Source organism: Mycteria americana, chromosome 5 (assembly GCF_035582795.1).
Source record: "Mycteria americana isolate JAX WOST 10 ecotype Jacksonville Zoo and Gardens chromosome 5, USCA_MyAme_1.0, whole genome shotgun sequence".
NCBI lineage: Eukaryota > Metazoa > Chordata > Aves > Ciconiiformes > Ciconiidae > Mycteria > Mycteria americana.
In genome coordinates, this window is record NC_134369.1 from 63947864 (window position 1) to 63963347 (window position 15484).

Below are 15484 nucleotides of genomic sequence, written 5' to 3' on the forward strand. Positions count from 1 at the left end.
ACCTTTTTTCCCCTTTGTCACCTTAACTTTTCTAAGAGCAAATACATGACTGTTTACAAAAAGACACGCTGGCTGCTTTCAGCCAGAATATTGTACTGTGTTGCAGAAGAGTATGGTTTGGCAACCAAAGGATTGACACTCCTATCAAAATATGTTCTGTTTGTCACCTGCAAGTCTGTATTTTAAATGAATTAATAACAGGACCATGTTCATGCCAGGGTCACTGGTCATTTAGGATTCCCTGGTGCAGAATTCCTGAATTAGGGGAAAAGTACCCCTTGCTCATGCAATATAACTGTAAAGTGTGTGCTCCTGTTCCTTGCAGCTCTGCTTCCATCCTGAATACTACGTAGGTTAAATCAACACTGTTTCATGTTGGTGAGGGAAGGCCTTGAAGGGAAATGTGACTCTCTGTTCCTAACAAGACTAATACAACTACCATCAGGACATTATCCAGCGATAGGGGAGGAGTTAAAATATCTGCAACCCCCCATTAGAAACCCATCTTAGCCCTTTGGAGGTTCTGCACTGGTCAATGCTTTCCTACTCTGCTCACATCACATCCACATCCAACTCTGGGTATCATAACCTATGTATCATTGCACAGATCCTAATACTAAGTAAGAAAAAGGCAGTGTAGAAAGTTAAGGCAACCTAACAACTACTCTAACCTAAGCTGCCTGTTAAGAGAAGAGCCTATATCCATATCACAGAAGAGCAGTGGAATTATTTCTGGCATGTATCTGTGTACGTTGTGCATACACACATACACCACCTCCCTGACACTGAATGCTTTCATGACAAAGTCTGTGTACTCAAGCATCCATCACTGTTTATTATAACAACCAGTTTTCCAAGGGACCATAGAAATATTGCCATAGCATGCATGTTTCCTTCAGTTTTTAAAGTAAATCATTATGCTCTTATTTTTGCGATTCCTGTTGAAAGTTCACAGCTGAAAGATGCCTCATGAATTAGTGGGATAAGAAGTTATGAGCATTTGTGCCCTCATGAGAAAATTGTATTCAAAAAAATGGCTTCAATTGTTTCTCCAATATAAAAATAATAATAAACAGCATTGATCTAAAAGCTCAGACAACACTTGTTAGCTCAGATTTTTCTAACCCAATGTGGACTGCTGGCAGGGAATTGGCAGGGAAATTAACCACAGATGGTAGCCAGGATGTGGGAAATCTATTCAATATAACAGAATAATTGTGTGGCAACACCCAGGTGCCTCAGAAAGCAGCATCGAGTTGGATTCAACCAAGTAAGGCTCTCCCTGCGGTACTAGCAATTTTCGCAGGCCAAAACAAAGACCTTTTGACTGTGGTTTTAGCATCACAGGGAACACGGTGACTAAACAACTGCATCCCACATTCTCCACCAGAATGGCTCACAGCTTTGCGATGGTCAGCAGCAGGAGGGGCTACCTGGCAAAGGCCACAAAGCTTTTTCCCCTTTCACCGTGTGACAATAAATAAATACAAGTATAAATACCACACAGGGTTCTAGTTCTTCGAATACACCTCTTGCCAGAGTGTTCCCAGAGGCCTGCTTTTGGAGATGGCAAATTAAAGAATGCATTGAAATATCACAGAATGCAACATTTGACTCAGAGAAACTCCTACTGCAGCCACACTCTGCGCTGCTTGGCAATGGATGACTAAAAGCAGAGGTCAGAAATGTGCAAAAGAGAGACGTGAGAGAGAGAATAGGTGTGTATGTACGTATGTGTACAAATAATACTGCTGTTCTAACACATTTTCAGCTTGGCATCACCAGGTTGGTCTGAGCGTGCAAGCTTTAGGAGAAGAGGTTGCAGAAAGAGAAATGCAAACAAAACGCCCAAGCGGGTCCAATAACTGGGCCTTGCACAGTACCCTCCCTCCCCTCGAGTCAGCCCAAGAGCTTCTCACTACATGCTCTGCCTTCTCACCAGCCCAGGGGCTTCCTTCAAAACCAGTTTTGCTTTTAAGCATCACTGATGCTTGCAAGCTGCATGCCAGCCTCACCCCACTTGGTCAAGTGAGGGAAGCTGGGGAAAAGAGACTGGGATGCATGTGGGACTCAAAGAAGAGCCTCAGCCTCTTTTCAGTTTACATGCCAACTCCAACAGCCAAGATGTTTGCATTCATGGGCACAGAAATGCAACTGGGGTTAAAAGAATTCACCCAGGTAAATGAATTAGAGAGGCTAAGCTTTGAAGCCAAAGTTAACGGGTGAGTCTGTACATATACTTGTGTTGGGCTGGACTTTCCAAAGTCTGAAGTGAGGTGTTTTATTCCTATTGACTTTTACTTCAAGGAGGGATCCTGGCTGCCCCAGGTGCTTTGAAGATCCCACTTTTTGTCTACTGAGCTGCAGAACAATGAAGATAGTGTCAGGGAGATAGTGTCAGGGTGACAAATGCTACTGAAAATGCTAACCACAAAAGTAAACAAGAGTAGAAACCCCAGGACCAGTGTTTGCTGCTTCTCATGGAAGTGGAAAGGAGGAAAAGACCCCGAGACAGAAGAAAAGAGAGGTAGAAGAGAGCAGGAGCTCTGGACAACCTCACCGATGAGCAGCATCGTCTTCCTCCTCAGAACCAGAGACAAGGCTTGAGCCCTGGTATCTCAGAGCAAGGGTGAGGAGGAGACACTTGCTGTCTTCTGCCTCCTGGTTCTTCAAATCCCCAGGCAAGACCAGGAACATTGGTCCCAACCCACACGTTACTTCAGCCTAAGCCTGATTCGACACATACAAAAAATACATTATAGAAAGCAGCAGCATGGTTCCACATGAGGAGTAAGGCATGCACCAAAGTAAAGTACTTTGTGGGAAGAGACATCATTGCTGAATCTTAAATTCAGAGTGAGACTGGAAGGAGAAGTAGTGTCTTTTACAGTTGGAGAAACAACTGGGGAAACATAGGAAACAGGCTAACTTTCAGGACCCAAGCTCTTCTTCAGGGTATGAAGGGGAAAGCCATGCCCTGGCAAAGGGCTTAGGTACCTGCAAGAATGTATCTCTTATTAGACCAAATGAATAAAAAAAGGCACTCCAACAGTCCTGATCTCTGAATTTTAAATTGCTATTAACTTGATCTCTGATTCCCTCTTCAGGAACTCCTGCTCTGATGTCAATTCACAACTACAAAAAAGCCTCCGCTGTAAGCTTTCGAAGGAATTGCATTCCCTTGTGGGCAGAAATCATGCCGAAAAACAAGATCTCTCTACAGACAGCTGTGGCCAGCTGGGGCTATAAGCAATGTTCACAAAGCTCACTGCTTACAGCCCATGGGGGGTTTTTTTCCCTAGACCTATGAGAACAATTTGGCTGTTAAATGTAATGTTAGATTTTATGCCCTAAATGCTTACAAATTCAGGGATTTGTTATGACTTCAAGTTCTGTTTTAACCAAATGCTTAAGCGGGTACTTAACTTCAAGCACCAGATAGTCCCCAGAAGACAACAGTAAATCTATATGGTTGTGCTAGCCTCAGGCTTGAGCTCTGATGGGGTAGAAGCCTGCTGTCTTCTCACCCCAACCTTCTCATTTACCAGGCAATATAGATATGCATGGGTTGCACTCGTGTTGCAATAATTTGAGTCTCAACTCAAAAACAGATGCCACAGGCAGTGTCTGTGTACGCACAAAAATTCTTCTTCCACCTAAACTTAACTGCTTTCTTAAGTTTTCTGCTGAATCGGGGTCTTCTGTGCAATGTGTACCCAGGGACAGCTGCCTAGTTGTAGTACAACTTTACTTCTCTGCCATGCAAATTCCAGACTCATCGGAGTGACTCTCCTTAATCATTGGATCTACTACTCTACATTCACCTTATTTATTGAAGCACTGGCCAAGCAAAACTGAATGCAACAACAAAGTCACTAGTGAGCTTTCTGAAAATAACAGTTCTTCTCCCTTTTCACAGCAAAATTCATCAGCCCTGGAACTCCTGCCTGTGACTGGGGACAACGGACCCATTCAACACTGAACTACCTATAAAACAACTCAGCTGTTCGAGCTCCTTGTTATGTTTATAGATATATAGAGATACCTACAATGCAAATGTTTACAGTAATTTTGCATACTCTATATGAAATAAATATCACAAGTAAATTCTAATACTAAAAACTGAATAGTATGCAATGTTAGGGACCAAGTTACATTTATAAATGCACAAGCATTAATACTATCTATTCAGCGTAATTTCTTAGTATGCAAGCTTCAGCAATTCCTAGCTACACTATACTTCAGGAGTCATAATAAATGTTGGTCATGCCAAAATCTAAGAAGAAACAAAACCACAAAAATTCTCCACCACCCTTCCAAATGATAGACAGTTTTTGACAGATACCGTAATAATACATGAAACTGTGGTTTCATGAAATTCATTAACACTGTCCAATATTAAATATCAAGTCTGGAACACAGGTCTGTATGTTCTAAAGGAACTCAAAATCAGAGCAGGAGCAACAGGTTTGTCAGCACTGTCTCCGCACCATAGCAAAAGCAGAGACCGCAAGAGTCCGTACCTGGACCAGAGCTGCAATTACCCAGATTAAAGTGAGAATAGGGGCAGCTTTACTGGCAAAAGGGAGGAGAGGGAGACAAGAGGGACTGGACACAGCCCCAGTTACAACTGTTGTTGCAGAATAATTTGAAGAAATAGCCTAGACTCTGTAGCCTGGTCTTGCCAGCACAGTCCTCAAAAATGGCCCCTTCCCCGAAAGCCAGTGATAGCACACAGGAGCTCTGCTAGCAAGAGCAGGTTAGATTGTGCCTGCACAGGACAGAAAGTTTGCTGTGCCAATGGCACATGGGGCCGTTCATTCTCTGTATCCTAATATAAGTATTTCTGCCAACAATTTCTCATGGAGGAAGCGGGTGATTCACAAGTACATCTCCTTTCAGGAAAGAAAATATCTCACACACTCAATACCCTGACTCAATTTCAGCTCACACTACTGAATAATAAAATCTAGATCCTGCCCTGGAAATTGGCTTAACTTTAGATCATGCCACTTTTCTCGTCTTGCAAAGAGGTTCTTGAAGAGGATCTTCCTAGCAACAGCTCCTTCTCATGGATCAGGCTATCTAGCAGGTCCTCCTGTCTGTAGTTGTGATAAACCTTCAGGAAAGCCAGAATGGTAATTCCCAGCCAAGTCAGCCAGGCAGCCCAGAGGCCAAACTAGAGAAGAAGAGACATGATAAAGAGATCAGTACTGTATTATAAAAACAAAGTCAACTGTCCAGGTGAATATCAAAATCTCAGCTGAACCAAAACCCATGGAGTAATGCCAAGTCACACCCACTGAAGTCCTGGCCTCAGTGTTCCTCAACTCTGTCAAGTTATTCCTAGCTTAAAAGGAAAAACTCTTTATGTACTAGAAAAACTGAAGCAAAAAATGCACTAAGTACAATAATGAAAAAAAGAAATCTGTATAGTCCAGGTGCATCCATTGAACTTCCTGTATCTGACATTCTGGGCGGCCCAAAATTCCTGGGATTATTTCACTTTTGTTACTTTAGAACTGCACTATGTTTTAAAACATTTTCCAAAACTTTCCTCCCAAGTCCTTAAGGCCTCCCACTACCCCTGGAGAAGTATAAATTTTAAGATATTTCTATTCAAAATATTGTTGAGAAAATCTTACCAATTGAACTGTTCCACTCTGGGGTAACTGGTTCACATTAGCATGAACTCAGACAGCAAGAGAAACCCACTCCAGTCCATCCAAGTTCCTGGTGGCTCATTTATACCTCGCATGAGATACCGGGGCTTAAAGCCTCAGACCTGCAATAGGTTCCACCACTAACTTGTCAGTCTCTGTTGCTTAACTTCGTAGAAATAATTACACTTTCATTGGTACAGATACTTGAATGTTGGCCTCCCTGCCTGAGAGGAGGCTCATTTGTAGTAAGGCTTTCTGGCAAAAGTTCCATTTTAATTCTAGGATGCCTTTAGCAAAGAAACATTAATTGAATCCCTGTATTTCAGTTTTGACGTACTGCATTTTTAATTAAAAAAATACAACAATTTAAACACTTCCAGACAGTAATACAGCTGTTTACTCTAATAGCCAATTTAGATAAGCAAGGACTACTATTTTTTAAAGGGAGTTTACGTTCCTATATATCTTATGCACTTTGGAAATTCTCTTAAGTATTTCTGCCCATACTTACAATTATCTCAGTTCACCAGTAAAGACTATTTTTTAGCTATTCTACAAACCTTGGAAATAAGAGATATTAATTTGGATTTATATGACTGTATCTAAAGAATTGGAAGCTTTGCATTCATTTCTTAAGCACTTTAATGAAATATTATCTTAAAGGCATTCATATATCTGCTACTGCTGTGGTCTTCTCATCATATTTGATATGAAAGAATCTACATGGATTTAGCCAAATTCAGTGAAACTCCCAGAGTCATTCTGATGTGTCGGAAGCATCTCAGTGGAGAAAAGTGGACAGAGACAGGGTCTGTACGTGTGTCTGTGTGTTTGTACACACACATATACACGTGCCAAATATCCAAAGCTTTAAGCAAGCTGCCTGTTCTTCCCTTGTAGATTTTATCCAGATCCCGTTTGTAATTCTTAAACTGTCGGCAATCTTGATATCTCCATTCAGACCACTGCTTCTAAGTAAAGCTTACTGTAAGAAATTATTGCACTTCTAAGGAAATGTTTGCTTCAGCTGGTAAATCTAGTCTATTCTCTGGTTTTTCTTTCTACTGTTTCAAAGAAACTTATTTGCCCTCCATAGACAGACCCATTCCCATGCCTTCGTCCAACTCTGCTTACTACACCCCGGATATCAGAAGAAAATGATGCAGGATTTTGTTCCCTGCTTGATCCTTTCTTTAAACAGTCACAATCAGGATTCACTTTGACACTACCAGGTTCAGCTTTTGAAGCCAAACAATGTTCCCCTGGAGCTGTTATGCTCCCAGGCTCCTCATACTTAGGTGTTTGCAGAGCTTGGAGGCCGCACTTTGCAGGCTAGCTCTACCCAGGAACATCTGGAGGGATGTGGATTGGTGTGGGGAGCCGCATCCAATGGCTTGGGCTGATCCTTCTATGCTGTGATGTGTTAACTTCCCTTCAACTGAAGTGCTATGTGCATGGACCTTGACTTTCCCCGCATGGCTCCCTGTCAGAGAAATGCCTTGTCCTGCATGTAGATTACAAACTGTCCATCCTGAGATCACAGAGTGGACAGGGACATTTAGTTCCCATGAACTCAAAGTTATAGACAGATAACAGGTTTACTTCTGCTACCCTCTCACTAGCTGGCATATTAGGAGTTAATGGCAAATTCTGCTACAAAATACAGCCTGGCCTTGGGCTAGCATGATATAAAGGGGTCACTTTTATGACATATTTCTATCCTACATGCAGGTATGACTGAGCTGGGTGTCTAGATGTCAGTGCTGGCAACGAAGACACAAAACTAGCCTGTGTCCAAGAGGCACAGGTACCTTCAAGGAGTGCCCCAGGCAAGCTAATACCTCTTCCCATGCAGGACAACATAAGAAGCATGCGTATGGATGCAGCCCCGCATGGATGGGGCTATCCTCCTTGCAGAACTAGTAGGTGCTCACATGCGCAGGTGCTCAAGTCCCAGCGTTCACTGACTTTGAGTGTTGACTTAGAGCTAGCACATTCAATAGAAAGGTCTGACAGCCTTGAAGGTCTAATTCTCAAAGATTAATCAGAAAACAGCCCTATCTAAATGACAGCAATCTTTCATTATTTTCAATGGTCTGATATTTATATGGGCTCAGGCAATCTCAGACAAACTCATGGAAGGCAAAACTAATATCCCCGTGATCTGGTGCAGGTCAGACATTATTCTGAACAGCAATGAAGAGCACCGGGACACCAGAGTGTTGCAGCATTTGCAGAGCTCATCCTTTGTAGAAACAATAAATTTTCCATCACGAGTAACAGGATCGGTGGCAGAGTCAGGTTTTGACATGTCCACATTCAAAACTACCTGTTTTGAATTTAAAATGCAAATGTGCCTGTCACTATCATCCTGATTCAGCACTTGCTGAAGTCAGTGGAAACATTCCCATTGATTTCAGAGTAGTTCAGCTCCAGCAATCCCAGATCAAGGAGCGAATGGTAAATGAACTGAACTAGAACCATGACCTAGTCCGACCTACCTGTGCAATAGCAAACTGGTCGTAGAAAGCAGAGTTTTCTAAGTTCAGTTCAAGATCTATATCCTGTAACTCTTCACAGCTACCCAAGGAAGGCATTTGGAGGGGAAAAAAGAAAATTATTTCAGAGACTCCAAACATAACATAAAGCAACCAAACATAAAATGAAGCAACATCTTAAATGTGTTTCAAACAGTCACAACGGCATGTTCTATCAAAAGATATTTAAGTTATTGCAGTAACAAGGTTGCTTGCCAATCTTCTCTAAGACTAGGCTAAAAGAGGCACGTAATTACTTTCTTTTAAAAAAAACAATGTATAATTATGTAAGTGATAACACCAATCTTCCATAAGTGGAACTGTAATAGTTATTATGAAAACAGTATACTTAAAACCCTCTTCTCCCCCTACCCCTGAGCCTCCCACATATATGCAACTGGCATCACCCCAGGCTGGTTGCTTCACCCCTCAATGAAACAAAGTGTATGAGCCTCCATTACCTTTTGACTTCATCAGGAAAAGCCTCAGAAGAAGGGATTGTGTGGGTGTTTTTGTTTCGGATGCTCCAGCAAGGAGACGGTACTCTGATGGTAAGATAGAGGCTGCCTACAGATTTTACAAATAACTTGGACTTTTACTGGTGTGAAAAAATCCCAGGATTTTGAGGTTGTCTTTCTATCTCTTGGTTGATTTCTGCAGCCTCTTCTCTCTCCTTTTCAGTGCTGTCGGTCATCTTGGGTTCTTATCCGAATATTCGATTAGACATTTTTTGTAATAGAACTTTTAACCGAATATTCGAATAATTCGATTAATCGTTGCAGCCCTAAACAGAACATTTACTATGGCATTTTACAACATATGACAATGTGCAACATAAATGTATGCTTTAAATAGTACATTTATTCAATATCATATGACATAAAATGTCACCTTTTCTTCTCTCGTCATTGTTATTTGTTTGACAGGAAAAAATCTACCTCAACTTATCATGTTTCCTATAAGGAGCATAAGCATCGTGGGATACAGTAGACCGCTTTAGGATCTGTACATTTTGTGCACTGTAAGAAAGTATCAACCATCTGTACTTTGCACTTATAGAGTACTTTCCATTCTTCGGCTCTAGGGGCGTCCATAGCACCACTATAAGGCCAGCATCTTTATACCAATTTTTGGATGATGGTGTGTTGTGGCACAGGCAGGATGAGTGACTTGCCCACTGTCACACAGTGGGTCAGTGGCAGAGCCAGGACAGCAAGCCAGGAGCCCTGACTCCCAGTCCCCTGCCCTGCTCACAAGACCACACTCTCCCCATTCTTACAGCATTTCCAAATCTAGCTGTCCTTTGGAAATGAGAATTTTTAAACTAATGGATTTCTTTTGCATATGATCGCGACTCTTAAAGAGACCATGAAACGCTACGGAAACCGTACTTTTCTTTGTGGGGAACTAAATGCAAAAAAAAGTTTGATCTGCTTTTTTTGTTCCAGATGAAAAAAAATCTGGATTTCCACATTACAGATGCCTTCTCCCCCTTGCTCACCTTGCATGTAATAACTACAGTTTGTAACACCACTGTTCATTTGTGCATATATGAAAAAAAAAGGAAGAAAATGTATTCTTCAATACTAACCTATTTGGCATGCTTCCTTTTTCGGTAATTGCATCACACCACATGTTAAATCCTACACTCACTATAGTGCTAGCAATAAATGTGATAAACACCACAAAGACGCTGATCAGCAGATTCAGGAAGGCATAAAAGAAAGAGCTGCAATAAAAAGGAAGAAAAATGTAACTCATAAACAGCTGAAACACAACATCAGCAGTCTCTCTAAGCAGCATACACTGGGCACAAAGATATCAGTTTCCATTTGAAACACATCTGCTTTAATTAAGAACACCTAATACATTGAAAAACTATGGATTATGATTTTGAGTCACATTACCTTCATTTGTAAGTGCTTTTGATTTTGATTTTTTTTTCACCATAAGAGGAAGGGGCTTTAAATCATAAATACTAAGTGGCGATTGTTCATATACAGCGTGGCTTTCATTAGCTGTAATGATGAAAATCACCATTGTTAAAATAAATGTCATTAGCTCAAATTATATACTAACTGGAGCTAAAATTATTTCATGACTAAAGTGATAATTGGGACAAAAATTGCCTAGGAGAGAGAAACTAAACATAAAACAACACAGTACTGATAGCTATAATCATTTTAAGCAATGTAACACAAGGTACTGCCATCATAGGACACGAATCTCAGTTTTATGGGCAATTTGCAGAGCAGGCCAGCTTCTCCTGGGACTTCTCTGGCTTTGGTGTCAGTATGTTATTTCTGCCAGCTGGATGTCAATTTACTTCAGCCCCGTTAAGTCTGCCCAAACAGGGCCAGCCCTAGGCACCTGCTGTGTTTGGAGTGGTAGGGGGTGGGATGCTTACAGTGGTCCCATAAGGCCAAGGACTTGTTTACTCATCTTCCAACCTTGCTGCTTAACTCTCCCCCTTAATTCTAGTTAGTGAAAACATTCTAATCCTTTTCTCATTCATCAGACCAAGTCCTTCATTACTTGAAACTGCTCTAGGTGGCACTTGGAAAGTCTCATTGTCGAAAAACTGGACATCTACTCTAGGTTGGAGAAAGACTGGCAACTCCAGGAGGCAGGTCATCCTATTCAAGCTAGGATGAATAAGGATGGTAAGGATGAATATGATTAATTTCCCACCAGTGCCATTCTCATTATGCTGAGGATAGAAGGAGTCTACTCACCCAGAGAACAAAAAAACCAGTCATTTCTTTTCCCTGGTGGCTCATTAAATGAAAAGCCGAGAGGCTTTTTGAGTCAGTGTTTGAATCCTGGGAAGGTTCTGGGCTCGTCAATCCTAATTTGTACAGGTTACACATGGTGAGATACATGTGACCTCAGGAGGACTTCTTTAAAATGAGATGAGGAAACAATTAAGACTGGGGTTAGGATGTTTGTTTCTGGGTTCACATGGCTTTAGAGGGGCTGTCTAGGCTCTCTCCAAAGTGACAGTCATCCCATCCCAACACTGATAGAAAAGAAGTGAAATAAACCACCTTCCAGAAGTGCCCTTACAGACCGTAGTGGGATCTGGATGCCAGGACACCTGACTTCTAGATGAACGTTGAGATGAATCCTACTCTTATCCTTTGGCTTCACTGGACTGGGTGGACTAGATCAGCTCACCTCTGCAGAGTGCCGGGGTCACCCCTATAGCAGAGGGAGCTGGTACAAGCACACCACGGCTTTGCATGTTCACTTTGCCTGCCCTGATTTCACACCTAGCCTAGATTTCATTCCAAGTGTCGCTAAAGCTATATCCACTGGGTGCACCTTAGCATGGTATGCTGGCCTGAGAGGCAGAAAAGACTTGATCTGTCCACTGAATAAAAACAGAGTTAACACCAGAATAAGTAACAGCTCTAGAAAAGGAACAGTTCCCAGGAGTATTCAGTGGATCATCGCCATCCTGGGACCTCTAGTCATCCATCTACTTCCTACCCTGCAGTACAGAAGAGGTGCCAAGGTCCAGAATTGGACCTTCCACTGACAAAGCAGGGCTGAGTGTTGCACTTGATTTGCACCGAGCAAGCAGTAATCATCACCATGTACTGGACGTTCCTCAGGCCAGGACATCCTGGTAGAGAACTGTGCTAATTTGGCTCTCTACCTCACTTATTTTTTTGCTTAGATCAGAATTTCAAGCTACACATTCCAGATTGAGTGGACGCCCTGTAATGACGAATGCTTACACTCAAAGTAGATATTGGTTTGCAAGCCTAGTAGTGAAGTATCTGAGTTGTACCTCTACCTTTCAGCTGAGCTGAATAGTGCCAGGCCCAGAGCATGGCTGGCAGCCAGCACTTGCTTCTCCTACTCCTGCAGGCAACGCTAGCTCAGTCTGTCCCTGAGGCAAGGGGTGCTGAGACTCTCTTAAGAAGGATTTTTAGTAGTCCTAACTATCTGACAACAATCATTTGAAGCCATTGCACATGAAGACTGGCCACCTTGCTAGGATGAAGAGGGTGCTACCCTTGACTTCGTCAGGCCAACTTATTCCAGAGCTGACCCAGCAGCAGTGATCCTAAAGGGACAACTTTCAGAGGCCTGCCCAACAGTTTTGAACTAAATAGCCACATTTGGAAGCAGGCCAAACATGTGATCCAAATTTCATTATTACATGGTTTTTACTGCTGGTTTCTTCCAAAAATTAACTGGTTCTGAACTGCAAAACTGAAAAAAGCATCTGGATTCAACTAATCTTCTATACGTATCTGATCACCTGAGGAAGCTGAACTTAAATGTATTAAGCAATCCATGGTTATATTTAGATCTTGTAAGGTAAGTTTTAATACGGAAATAAGTTTCTGATCTATACTTGCTATAGCATGCTTTAGTATCAGGCAGCTTGAGAGTGGTCAGAAAGAGCCAGAGAGACAATACTGCTACCCAGTCCCCAATATTACCAATATCAGCGTGTTGTACAAGCCCAGGTGTGCATAACAGCCACTGACCCAAGAAACCTCCACTCGAAATAGACCTGGACATGAGTGATTTACCCTTGGAATGGTCCCTAAACCATGGGAAAATGGCTTTCCTAGTCTATCCAGCCACCAGTGCGTGCTCCTGCCTTCCCACCTCTGTGCAGCTGGATACTTGGAGGGCCCCGGCCCCATAGCACCCACAGGCTGGGTTACCTGTGCCAGGGGCTCTACCCAAGGTGGCAGGACAGGCCACTGGAGAGCCAAGCACAGAGCACAGTGTTCCCGAGCTGCTGCCTGGACCACCACGCCTCTCACTATTCCTGCTGGGGTCTGATGCCCCTTGGTTTGTCTGAGCACAGTAACCGGCTGCCAGTGCAGCCCTGCGGCTGCTGCAGGGAGCGCTCAGCGTTGCTCTCGTGTCGTAACCAAGCAATAGTTGTTCTCTGCAATAGTTGCCATGTCCACCACAGAAGCAGGATAAAAATAGAGGGGGACCACCACCTGCTCCCTCCTGCCCCCCCATGCACAACCGTGTTGTTTCAAGGTTTTTCAGGCACCTGGTGTACCTCCTGAGAAGGCTCCCCGCTGCAGGGACATGTAGTGGGACCACGGTTAGGAGGCACCTGTGAGCCCCAGCCTCCAGCATCGCCCCACAGCCCCCAGCATCCTCCATGCCCACCACAGCTGAGCTGGCCGGACACTTCTCCCAGACTGCTAAAGGGCAGCGGGCGCATAGCCGTGAATCTGGCCCCTCACCCCAAACCCCTGCAGGGGAGCATCCTCTGGAGAGGGCTCTGGACACAGGTGGGGGTGTACGTGGTGTGCGTGCAGACAGGCGCAGGCAATACACAGCCTCACCCCAAACCACTCTAGGGAGCAGGATGATCTGGATGGTGCAAAACCCAATGCTTCACCCCCAGGCCGCTCCCACTTGCCCCAGCCTGCAGGAGGGATGGGCACCCCTGCCCTCCCCAGGGATACTTACTCCTCGTGCCCTTTGCAGAGGAAGAAGAGGGTCCTCCAGGCCTGCACTGTGGCCAGCAGCAGGGAGAGGAGCCCGGTGAAGATGCTGAAGCGGCAGGCGGCCTCAGGCCCCCACTCCTGCACAGTGAAGCGTTGCCTCTCCACCGTCAGGTTGGCGTTGAGCCACATGCCCTCGGTGAAGAGCAGGCACCGGCCGTGGAAGTCGTTGCCATTCTCGGAGAGCGGCACCACCACGATGAAGCTGAAGAGGAAGGCCAGGAAGTAGCAGATGCACTGAGCGAAGAGGAAATTGCTGAGCGCCATGTCCGCGGCTCTGCGCAGGCAGAGGGAGGGAAGGAGGGAGGGATGGAGGAGGGAAGGATGCGGGAGGGAGGGATGGAGGAGGGAAGGATGCGGGAGGGAGGGATGCGGGGGGGGGGGGAGAGGATGGAGGGATGAAGGGAGGAAGCCTGCAGCAGTAGGGGGTGGGGAGGGAGGATGCGCAGTGCAATGCAAAGCAATGCAATGCAATGCAATGCAATGCAATGCCTCCCCCGGACACGGCTGCTGCCGCTCCGGCGGCCCGAGCTGCCCCTCCTGATGGCTTCAGGGCTTGCGGGGGGAGCGGAGAGGAAGAGCTGTTGGGGGGCATCGTTCTTCTTCGGGAAAATCTGGCCGCTGATACACCCTGGCGCCCAGGGGGTTAAATCAGTCCGTGCCTCCACAGCAGGGCTAGGTACCCCCGGCTCTCAGTGGGGTATCCCCCTAATGACATAGGACACTGATGTCACCCGTGTTGGTGGCCGTGACACACACCCCTACAACGCAAAAAAAAAAAAAAAAAAAAAAAAAAAAGCTTCATCCTGGCTGCTGGATCCCAGCAAGTTTTGGCCCCAGTTTCTAAAAATCTGGCTACTAACCTCAGATGGTGGCAATAAGGGACAGGGTGCACAGCCACCCCGGGACCTGCAGACCGAGTGGTTTTGTTCCTAGCCCAGCTGGTCACCCCCCAACAAGATATTGTAAGTGGCAGCAAGGGCTCACCAGAAGTAGCATAACTTCTGTGAGTCCTGGTGCCAGTGAGGGGCTGCCCAGGGCTGGGATCACCTGCGTTGTCCCCTGGCTGGTAGACGGAGTAGGGGTGGAAGAAAATAACCCTAAGCTCCAGCTGGACATCAAGCTGAGAACGGACCAGCACAGCAATGGTATGTGCATGGCAGGGACAGTCGCCGCTCACTCAATTCCCAGGGGTGAGCGTCCACCCTGCTCTGCACTGCCAGGGACCACCCCCTGTCCCGCACCACTCTTGGAAAGACATCAGAGCATCCCCTCAGCTGTAGGGCCCAAAACTGCACGGCCAGGATGCAAGAAAGCAAAAGGCATCAGAGAGAGGAATGTGACTTGTGCTCAGTTCCCCCCCCCCCCCAGCACAAAAATCTAAATTAAACTGACCCCAAATTAGTTTCCCCTCAATCCCAATTTCATTTTTCCATCTAAATGTGAATCCTCTTTCCAACACAAGACACTGCAATTCATGTCCAGTCCCAGGTAAAGTCATTTCCTAATCCAATTTCCTAACCATATCCAGTCTGAGATCAACCGCAGGTCTCGGATCACTTCTTAATCCCAGGGTTGTTTCTGCTCATTTTAGGCGCTGTGCCATTTTCTGGGTAGTGTTTAGAGGAGCAGATGAGAGACTGGGACCCCAAATATACTGCATACGGGATTTCAGGCTTGTGTTTCCATTGGGCAACAAAACAATTATTTTTCTATGCTGTTAAGAGGTTACAGGTACAGTCCTGAGGCATGTGCTGGGGGGATTCTCTGAGAAGACATTAATTCAGCT

General features: G+C 44.7%; 1 protein-coding gene across 1 annotated transcript; it reads right to left on the bottom strand.

The window, feature by feature from the left end:
• Positions 1-3006: 3006 nt before the first annotated feature.
• Positions 3007-13985, bottom strand: TMEM179 (transmembrane protein 179). Its single transcript, XM_075501560.1, has 4 exons — positions 13661-13985; positions 9792-9929; positions 8165-8243; positions 3007-5179 (listed from the first exon to the last, which is right to left on the bottom strand). Exons 1-4 carry the CDS (start codon positions 13960-13962, stop codon positions 5000-5002), a joined length of 699 nt encoding a protein of 232 aa, XP_075357675.1. The 5' UTR covers positions 13963-13985; the 3' UTR covers positions 3007-4999.
• Positions 13986-15484: the final 1499 nt, after the last annotated feature.